Source organism: Carassius carassius, chromosome 44 (genome assembly GCF_963082965.1).
Source record: "Carassius carassius chromosome 44, fCarCar2.1, whole genome shotgun sequence".
In the NCBI taxonomy this organism is placed as follows: Eukaryota; Metazoa; Chordata; class Actinopteri; order Cypriniformes; family Cyprinidae; genus Carassius; species Carassius carassius.
Window position 1 is genome coordinate 25,007,783 of NC_081798.1, and position 11,026 is coordinate 25,018,808.

The following is an 11,026-nucleotide window of genomic DNA, read 5'->3' on the forward strand; positions in this document are numbered from 1 at the left end:
ATTATGTGACTTTAAATATAATGCAAGCATATTATTGTTTAAATAAGTTGAACGATTACATAATTTTGCATGCATTTATTTCTTCATATGCATATGAAAGCCCCGCCCAACACGTCTCTCGACAGGGTCGTTTAGAAACACTGCTGAGACGAGACTGAGTAAATTAAAGCCAAAGCGTTTCCCTTCGAACAATGTCCTTTAGCTGATGAGTTGTTTTAATTTAGTGGTATATGCGATCAGCTTTAATATTGTTTCGATATTAAAGCATCAGGGGTGTGGATGGAGGATGTATTTTCCCTGACTGCAGCACATTCCTCGTGCGCGCGCACCGAGTGTGCGTGGAGATCTCTGGCGCACGCGCCGCCCACTTTATAAATGATGCGTAAAGGATCTCCGGTATCACACACAGCACTCTGAGACTTCAGAGAACTCAGGACCAGATTCTCATCTCCGTCTCCACCCAATCTTTTTCACTCTTTTCTATTGCATTTTGATACGCTTATTTCTTCGCCGATGAGGCTTTCGCTTTATAACAGTGCTCCCGTGAACAAGTGTCGTTCGCGTCATTCCGTGAAATCAGGGAATCTCGAGCACAGATCGTTATAGACCTGGTGATGTGGACGTGCTTCAGTCGTGCTGATGCTCGGCGATGTTTAGACGCGAGATGGGACGCAGGGTTTCCCCGAAACATCCCCGCTGCTGAGCAGAGAGCGTCACAGACACACAGGAGACTGCACTAAAATGGTCCAGAACGTGATTTTGGTGTTTTTCCGCAGGAGACTGAGCCAGAGGCCAGCAGTGGAAGAGCTGGAGAGCCGGAACATCCTCAAACGTGAGTATCGCACCTGTCGGATCAGATGCTGGAGGTAGACTCCTCTTCCTCTGCAACTCATGTTTATTACCTGCCTGGTGACAAATAGCATCACCATTTTGCTTTAATTACATTTTTAGTTTGACACTTTATTCACCCTTTTTTTTCACCAGTGTGAAATTGAAGTATATTCCATGTAGTCTAATGAACGTTTTGATGAGTAGATTATATCAGGTTGCAATTATATTTACATACAATGTGAGCACCCAATAGCCTACAACATGTATTTATTTAGAAGTAATGAAAACAAAGATCATTGGAGTATATTTTACAAGAAAACGTAAACTTAAAAATATCATTTAATTTAATGTGACTTGGTGTTTCTTTGTAGTTAGTTGTTTTTGAATTAACTGAGTGACATCTCGTTCAACACTAAATATATTTAAGTGTATTTCTATGGTAAAAGTAAAATTCCGTATTTCTTCTGTAACAGGTATCTAAAAAAAAAAAAAGATAAATAATTGAGTTCAGGACAAACACAATTCACACACACACACACACACACACACACGCGAACAGGATAATTCTGGGGCAGGCGTGAATGTAATTTCAGTTTATAGAGAGTTATAGAGAGAATAGAGTTTATAGATGCAATCCGTCTGGAGCTGGACACAATAATATCAGTGATGACAGATTGAGAGGACGAGACGGAGCGGCAGAGATCACAGTCAAACTGAGACTCATTTCAATGTTTCATTTAATTGCTCTGTAATAGTGTAATACTTTGTGGGTGATTTTCACATGATATAAATCATTAGTAAACGTTACTTTTTGTGTTTAGTCTCTTCTTCATTAGTGTCAATGGAGTTTTGGTTCTAGGGTTAGTGCATGTCCCCATGCAGCACACTTGTGAGGGGTTTTGTTGGTTTAGGCGAGGCCTCTATCTTGGGCCTCTGACTCTGAGCAGCTGTCTGCTGACTTCGGCTGATCTCCACACACACACACACACACACACACACACACACTCACGCACACACTCTCCTAGAGTTAGTCAAAGCAAGGACAAGCAATGAGGAGAGAGTCCTGAAGTGACAGAACATTAAATGTGTTTATCCTAGTTTCATCATACTAGATTTGTCCCTGCATTTTCCCACGCTAAGTCCTTCGCAGCACAGATTCAGATAATCCCCGTATTTGACAGAGGGAAATGTAAGAGAACAATGTTATCCTGTGCTGTGAAAGGATGAAGCCTATTATAGAAGAGCAGTAATCTGTCGCTCAGGGCTCGAGGGTCTTCAGGACAGCTGCGGACACAGATGTTCAAGAGATCTGATTTTAACACCAGACAGACGTGGAAACAAGCAATGAGAGATTTTATTAAAACATCATAAGAACTTTGGTTTGTTTTCATTAAAAAATGCAGTACTCATATTGAATAAATTGACATTTGAATCAGACGGAGAACTGATTTGCAGTAGTGCTGTGGTGTGTAAGCATGATCTTCGTGTTGTGTGCTGGATTAAAACTTCAAAGTTAATCTGTACCTCTGTGGACTGTGTGTGTGTGTGTGTGTGTGTGTTTTCTCATCTGTGATTTATTTTGTGTTTTGTTTTTTGGGGTGGATTTGCAGAGAGGAATGACCAGACAGAGCAAGAGGAGAGAAGGGAAATCAAGCAAAGGCTAAACAGAAAGGTATGTGACAAAAATACATTCCCAAAACAACTACCTGATACTCATCTCATCCTTTACAGAATTTAAGAAGGAACAAACTTCTTTTTCCTTGACGCAGTTGTTCAGCTAAACCTCTCTTTTTCTGTGTTTTTTTTTCCCCCAGCTGAATCAGCGGCCCACGGTTGACGAGCTGCGGGACAGAAAAATTCTGATCCGTTTCAGTGACTATGTGGAAGTGGCCAAAGCTCAGGATTACGACAGAAGAGCAGACAAGCCCTGGACCAGACTATCTGCTTCTGATAAGGTGTGCATTAGAAGCTCTCACGCGCCCCCTACAGGACAACACACACTGGTGCGCTCAGATAATACAGATGCATTTGATCAAACAAATATATAGAAAATATTATTTTTGATTCATCTAACATATAATGATGTGATTCTGTTATATAAAATCGATTTGTAAAATGAGAAAGAAATAAAAATATTTGTATAACTAGCCTCAGATGGTCTGCGGAGTTCACATTTTCTCTGTTTTTTTTTTATTATAAGGAATAAATACTTTTATTCAGCAAGGATGCATTACACTGATTGAAAGCGAAATTAAAGACATTTATAATGATTTCTATTTGAAATAAACGCTAGAGTTTCTATTCGTCAAAGAATCCTGAAAAACAGTGCTATGGTTTCCACGAAAATATTATCATCACAACTTTATTCAACATTGATAATAATCAGAAATGTTTCTTGAGCAGCATCAGAATGATTTCTGAAGTAAAGATGCAAAAAGTTAATTACATTTGAACATAACTGCACATGAAAAAACATTATTTTAAACTGTAATAACATGTCACACTATTACAGACTTGACTGTGTTTATGATAAAATAAAAAATGCAGCCTTAGGGAGAAAAAGAAAAGGCATAAAATCTTTTTCTATAATAAATAAACACACAGGGTCCAGAGGATGTGTAAAAATGGATGATGTGTGTTAACGTTTTGCATGTCTTATCATGACAAGTTTGTGTCAACAAGTCAACAAATCCAGAACAGATCATTTCTAAAACTTCAGTTAGAAAGCAGTGGTCTTCTTTGCAGTGTCCCGCTGCGAGAGCGTCCCGTGACGGTTCATCAGGAGCTCATTGTTGTTGTTTTCGTCTCACAGGCAGCGATACGCAAAGAGCTGAATGAGTTCAAGAGCAGCGAAATGGAGGTTCATGCGTCAAGCAAACACCTGACAAGGTCAGTCTGTGTTTCCATTTCTTCCATGTCCTGTTTCTATACATAGTTCCACGTTTGCATAACCATTCACCGCAAAAAAAGTCATCGCATCTACGATAGATCACTTCTCACACGGTCGCTTGCATAACAGCTAAAGGTGCAGGACACATACAGTAGATCAATACAGCAGGCTGTTCTAAATATAGTCATATCTGCACTGTCCTGAAAGTGCAGAATTTGCCGAATAAGCACACTTAAGTGCTTGCAGACATGTATAACAAATGCTTGCTCACATTTAGCTTACGTTTGTTTTATGTTAGACCTCATTTCTGTGAGCACAAATAGCTGAACAAGGTCCCAGTCCTATTCAGCTTCTGCTAGAGCAGAGCTCTGTCTGGAACACACACACACACACACACACACACCGCTCTTCTATTAATACACATTTGATGGATGGTAGTCGATTTTAATGGTGTCTTACAGGTGTCTTCTCGCTTTGCATTGCAGGTTCCATCGACCATAGCAAGGTTTCTTCTGTGAAGAATATGCTAACGGTGTCTCTGTGAAGTCCAAGACCTCAGGGGGCTGTCCATGGCTGCTCCATGGAGGGCCTGATATTTGGGCGCTAGTGAACCTTGGAGGCTATGTCTCTGGAGCTTCATCCTGAAGAAGCCAAAACCCTCCAAACTCCACTCAGTCCAGCTGCAAGTCTGTAGATTACTGAACCTTTATTGTTTTTCAGAGGACTGTGGTGGGACGGTGGAAGACTGTTTGAAAAAAAAAAAAAAAGACGTGACTTTTTCGGGGTTTTTTTTTTTTTTTAATGGACTGTTTTAAATGATCACCTTTTGATGCCAGTGGGGGGTGGGTGGGGGTTTATGGGGGTCAAGCATGTGAATTTTTCTAACCTTTTTCCCGCACCAGTGTTGCGTTTCTGGGTTCCTACTAAAACTTGAGTTTCATATCAGCTGTATAGATGTTAGTATGAGGAACGGGAATCATGTCTTACCTTTGCAAGGACTATTTATTGTCTGTACAGTACAAGCTTTGGATTTGTAACGAACGACAGTGTCTCTCTTGTTTTCTGAATGAATGGATGGATGAGGAATTGATTTAGCTCGTATTTCAGTTTACGTGCTACATATATCCTTTAGCTCTCATGGACCAACTTTACTGAAAATCCTCATCTTTTGTTTTGTGTTCTCCAGATTCAGTTTCTGTCATGTCTTTTAGATATAGTAGTCTTACAGAAGCACTCAGGAGGTCTCACTGTCATTGAAGAAAACATGAGAAGTCATTATTTCCACTGACACACACATCACAGAGCTATGAGGAGGGAAGATCTGGCTTTAGTTTTACATTCATCTGTCTATTCTGAATAAGCATGGATTAAATGTTTGGTTATATTCTAAGAAGTCACAGTTTTTCCGTTATGACCGAGTAGCTGCTGTAAAACAGAAAGCAGGTCAGTGGTGTCTGTGGATGATGGAGAGAGCACACTGATCACCTTACAACCCCGCCACAGTTTCCCAAACAAGACTCTGAAATTAATTCATGAAGGGTTTTAGATGATATTTAACATCATAATTGAAACATCTGATGAGAAACTACGGCAATGGTGAAAACTAGATAAACACTAGATAACAAACTGCTGCTGTGTTCTTCCACACTTAAAGGGTTAGTTCACCCAAAAATAAAAAAAATAATTATTGTTATTAAATGAAATTGATTTTTCTTACAAAAATCATAGATGCGCTACAAGAGACCTTTGTTCACCTCCTGGAGCCACGTGAGACACTTTTTTTATGGATAGGCATTTTTTATTTCACGTCTTGTGGACTGAAGCAATGTAACACCAGCTGACTGCAATAATAGAGCTTGAAAGATCAAAGACAATTTATAATATAACTCTGACTGGATTCATCTGAAAGAAGAAAGTCATGTCCACCCAGGATGCCTCAGGGGTGAGCAAAATGCAGCCTAATTTTAATTGTTTCGTCAACTAACCCTTTTAAAGTCTATATGAACCAATAAGAAAGTCAAATCGCAAAAACATTTTTGTAGCTCAAAAAGCAGAGCATGGCACTATAAATAATGTCATGGGTTTGTTCCCCTTGTGAGTGCACAGCGTCGGAGAGGAGAATGAGGACCACATGACGGGAGGGACTTTGACTTCTGTAGTATTATTTTGTGGCTATTGATTACCAACATTCTTCAGAATATCTTCTTTTGTGTTTAACAGATTAAAGAACAACTACTAGATGATGAGTAAATGATGACAGATTTATAATCCTGAGGGATTTTTATAGAAATATTGAGTCAATACTTTTCAACCTGTGAGTATAAAAAAAAGTTCAATAAGAGCTATATGTTAAAAATTTGTTTCATATATTACACAGACAAAGTAATCAAGAGTCTGCATGGTGTCCAAGAAAACTGATAAGATCAGAGTGTTTCTGATCGGCTCACGTAATAAAATCTCTCTCTCTTAAAATAAAAAAGTAGAAGATGAGGAAGATGAGAAAAGCAGCTCCTTTAAACTTTTTTTTCTCTTCTATTTTGTTGGAGACAGAGACAGGTGTGTTTCTCAAGACACCTTGTTCACTGATAATACCAGATAATAAAAACCTATTAAATGATTTTCCAAAACACCTTTAATGACAAATTAAAAATAATTCACTTTTAAGTAAATTAAGTTTTTTAATATGATGTTCCAGACGTCTCACAAGCAGAACATGACTGCTATAAAATGAAGGGCATAGTCACATTTCCAGCATGGCATTCATCGTCGCTTCCTGTGGTGAAGGAGATTAGTGGCAACGGCACACTTAGACACACAAACACTGTTTAGTGCAACTTGCCTCTGCGATGTGAAATGTGTAATTTAACACAGTGGCAAATTCAAGACCTTAAGACTTACCACTCCCAAAATGACTCATTCTCTACAGTTCAAGTCAGTCCTCTGTGGTAAAACTCATCCTCACGTCTGTATTGTCAGGCACAGAATCTGCACTGGTTTTATAACATAAATATATATGTATAATGTACATGTATAATAGACAGTGCATAAATGACAAAGCTGCCTCTGTGTCAGATCAGCACTGCTTATGTAAGAGCATCAGATGTGTTTGCACCATAGACTGTATAAAAACATGGACGTAGTGTCCGTGACGTCACCCGTAGACTCCTGAAGAGAGTTTTTGAAGCCTAAAGTGTGTACAGTCGTTACATAAATATTAGTTGTCAAAACGTTTGCTGCTAAACTGCTTTTAGATCTTTGTTTCAGTTGTTTCTGTGATGTACTGAAATATAATTACAAGCACTTCATACGTTTCAAAGGCTTTTATCGACAATTACATGACATTTATGCAAAGAGTCAGTATTTGCAGTGTTGGCCCTTCTTTTTCAGGACCTCTGCAATTCGACTGGGCATGCTCTCAATCAACTTCTGGGCCAAATCCTGACTGATAGCAACCCATTCTTTCATAATCACTTCTTGGAGTTTGTCAGAATTAGTGGGTTTTTGTTTGTCCACCCGCCTTTTGAGGATTGACCACAAGTTCTCAATGGGATTAAGATCTGGGGAGTTTCCAGATGGACCCAAAATTTCAACATTCTGGTCCCCGAGCCACTTAGTTATCACTTTTGCCTTATGGCACGGTGCTCCATCGTGCTGGAAAATGCATTGTTCTTCACCAAACTGTTGTTGGAAGAAGTTGCTGTTGGAGGGTGTTTTGGTACCATTCTTTATTCATGGCTGTGTTTTTGGGCAGAATTGTGAGTGAGCCCACTCCCTTGGATGAGAAGCAACCCCACACATGAATGGTGTCAGGATGCTTTACTGTTGGCATGACACAGGACTGATGGTAGCGCTCACCTTTTCTTCTCCGGACAAGCCTTTTTCCAGATGCCCCAAACTATCGGAAAGGGGCTTCATCTGAGAATATGACTTTGCCCCAGTCCTCAGCAGTCCATTCACTATACTTTCTGCAGAAGATCAATCTGTCCCTGATGTTTTTTTTGGAGAGAAGTGGCTTCTTTGCTGCCCTTCTTGACACCAGGCCATCTTCCAAAAGTCTTGGCCTCACTGTGCATGCAGATGCGCTCACACCAGCCTGCTGCCATTCCTGAGCAAGCTCTGCACTGGTGGCACTCCGATCCCGCAGCTCAATCCTCTTTAGGAGACCATCCTGGCGCTTGCTGGACTTTCTTGGAGGCCCTGAAGCCTTCTTTACAAGAATTGAACCTCTTTCCTTGAAGTTCTTGATGATCCTATAAATTGTTGATTTAGGTGCAATCTTAGTAGCCACAATATCCTTGCCTGTGAAGCCATTTTTATGCAACGCAATGATGGCTGCACGCGTTTCTTTGCAGTTCACCATGGTTAACAATGGAAGAACAATGATTTCAAGCATCACCCTCATTTTAACATGTCAAGTCTGCCATTCTAACCCAATCAGCCAGACATAATGATCTCCAGCCTTGTGCTCGTCAACATTCTCACCTGAGTTAACAAGACGATTACTGAAATGATCTCAGCAGGTCCTTTAATGACAGCAATGAAATGCAGTGGAAAGGTTTTTTTGGGATTAAGTTAATTTTCATGGCAAAGAAGGAATATGCAATTCATCTGATCACTCTTCATAACATTTTGGAGTATATGCAAATTGCTATTATAAAAACTTAAGCAGCAACTTTTCCAATTTCCAATATTTATGTAATTCTCAAAACTTTTGGCCACGACTGTAGAGCGAGCCGTCGCCATCTTGGCAGCGTGTGAGCTGGTTGCTGAAGCCACGCCCACCTAGCGCGACGGCTGTGACAGCAGTGGCAATTCACCTGTCACTCAAGTGGCCACGCCCTTAATTATGCAGAACTTTAAGGATTAATATAATTTAAACGGATGAGTTATAACAAAATTCTCCCCCCTCACAGTTGTCATGAAGGGCAAAATTAGCTATATAGACCAAAATCATTTTTTGCACCAGGCTGAAAACGTTTTTTTCTGCTGTAAAGTTGGGCATTTTAACATGGGGAGTCTATGGGATTGACTCCCTTTTGCAGCCAGCCTCAAGCGGCCAGTCGATGAATTGCAGTTTTAGTCACTTCCTTATTGGCTTCACTAGAGAGAGCGGGAGGTTGCCGCTCGGTTTGCATGCATTATTTGATCTATTCTCAGTAGAGCAGTATTTGCATCAGCTCCACAGGCCTGGCAGCAGAACGGTACATCCAGCGTGTTGATTACCTTATTCTCAGCAGGAATGGTGCGAGGAGTGACAACACAAAGAGCTTGGAGGTGTAATGATTGTCTGAGCACTTGCCAAAACCTGACCACATCGTTAAATTAATGACAAAACCACAAACTGTAAAACCACAAACTCCAATAAATATAACAAGATCTGCATCGGATCTCCTCTTTTATATGGCTATTGCACTTACAGTCGAGTTATTTACATGACAGCCCTAATGATTAATATTAATGAAGACATTTAAAGCTCATGCATAAGAGAATACTTCCTTAACTGGATCAGTCTCCTTTCATCGGAGGAAATGGATGCCTGAGCCACTAAAGCACCCGGTTAATATTTCTCTGTGAGGCCAGTAAAACACTAGTCTAGTCATTATTTTTCTTTGTACACAAACTCCAGGTCCTGCCTTTTTATCTTAAGGTTATTATCAGAAAATTTGTCATACGTAATAATGTCTTGATTCATTTCTAAAAGAAACATGACATAAGGCAGAGAAAACTCTAAATTGAGGGATTAATAAGCAAAGGGTATAAGCAATGAACAAACCAAGGTTAGTTTATCCCACACACATTAGCTGGAAATTATGGCCACACTTTGTCATATAGACACAGTCATTTTAAAAGAAACTGCATATAGTAGCTACTATTGTACACTGGGCAACATCAATAGCTGCGTTTACATGAACCCTTCTAATATAGGACTAGAAGCACTATCAGAATAAAAAAGTCACATGTAAACACATCAATCGGATTGAATTGGCTCGATCCGACTAAAATTTCGATCGGATTATAAGGGGTGGTTTATCCCTTTTGTAATCCGAGCGAGAGGACATGTAAACACTTGGATTGAAAACCGAAACTGGAAAGTACTGCGCAAGTGCGCATGCGCAGTGACGTAGAAATAGCTTAATGACGTATGACGTGCGGAACGAGGTGTTCTTCCTGGTGACTAAAGTGTCATAAATAAGTGTCCTGTCATTACAAATCTCCCCTTTCACTCAGTGTATGTGAAGTGGAACACGACCACGTCCCACCAGTCCTTGTTTAAGACTCATCAACAGACATTTAGTTTTGAGTGCGGGAAGAGACACTTTCACTTTTTTTTTTTTTGCTAGAGTAAAGTTACGCAGCACAACAGTTGATGTGCTGGTCGACGCCTAATTAGGACCCGAAGTAGATACATATAACTTGTTCTTTTTAAAACGGCAGCAGAAACTCTGTATATTCATGCAGTGAGCGCATGTCAAAGAGTAAATCCGATCAGAAGCTTGTGACATGTAAACGGGCATCAACCCGAGCACTTTATTCAGCGTTCATGTAAACACTACGTTCAGATTCGTCAATCAGAATGAATTCATTCCGATGGAAGCAAAAAGTGTCCATGTAAACGCACCTAATTAATGTTTGGATAAAACGTAAGGCAATCAAACTAAGCAAGAAAAGGGGTAGCCTACAAACAGTTTTATGATACTTAATTTAGGGCCAAGACTCAATTTTTTCAAATATATATATATACAGTGAGTTTTTCAGATGTTTTGAGCATCCTTTTTTCTCCTAATCAAAAGTTACAAATCTCACCTCAAGATCCACAGCACATCTAGTGTTTAATCACAGTATTCTTGAAAATCACAGATGCTTTCTGTTACCATCAACAACAGTTCACAAGTATCTATTGTTATACAAAGAAAGAACAACTTAACAAATGTCACGTCATTAAAATGGAGGACTGTAACTGCAGTAATGCTCTGCATACTTTTGTGTAGTTCGAGCAATAGTGAAGGCAGCCAGGCTGAAGAATTTCAGAAATGCAATGCAACTGTCAGGCTGTGTGTCAAAGGTGAAGGCATGCTTATACTTGTCTTGTTATTGATTTAAAGATGATATTTTTAGACCTGACCTCAAATTTCTATCATGTGCCCTTACAGCTGGACTGAGTCAGATGCACATTGATTGCCTTCCTCGGATGCCATTAGCAGGAGGTCAGCCAGAGGGAAGAAGAGTGCTAATGCAAGGGAATAAGAAAGATATCACTCATATTTACTCATGTTCACTCCTGTGAATAAGCAAAAATCAAGAGCA

At 39.8% G+C, this 11,026-nt stretch overlaps 1 protein-coding gene across 1 annotated transcript; it reads left to right on the plus strand.

Moving 5' to 3' along the window:
- The first annotated feature begins 235 nt into the window (after positions 1-235).
- On the plus strand, positions 236-4,762 carry LOC132126662 (phosphatase and actin regulator 3-like). Its single transcript, XM_059538073.1, has 5 exons — positions 236-832; positions 2,442-2,503; positions 2,646-2,786; positions 3,644-3,720; positions 4,207-4,762. The coding sequence occupies exons 1-5, from the start codon at positions 742-744 to the stop codon at positions 4,220-4,222; spliced, it is 387 nt and encodes a 128-aa protein (XP_059394056.1). The 5' UTR covers positions 236-741; the 3' UTR covers positions 4,223-4,762.
- The last annotated feature ends 6,264 nt before the right edge of the window (positions 4,763-11,026 follow it).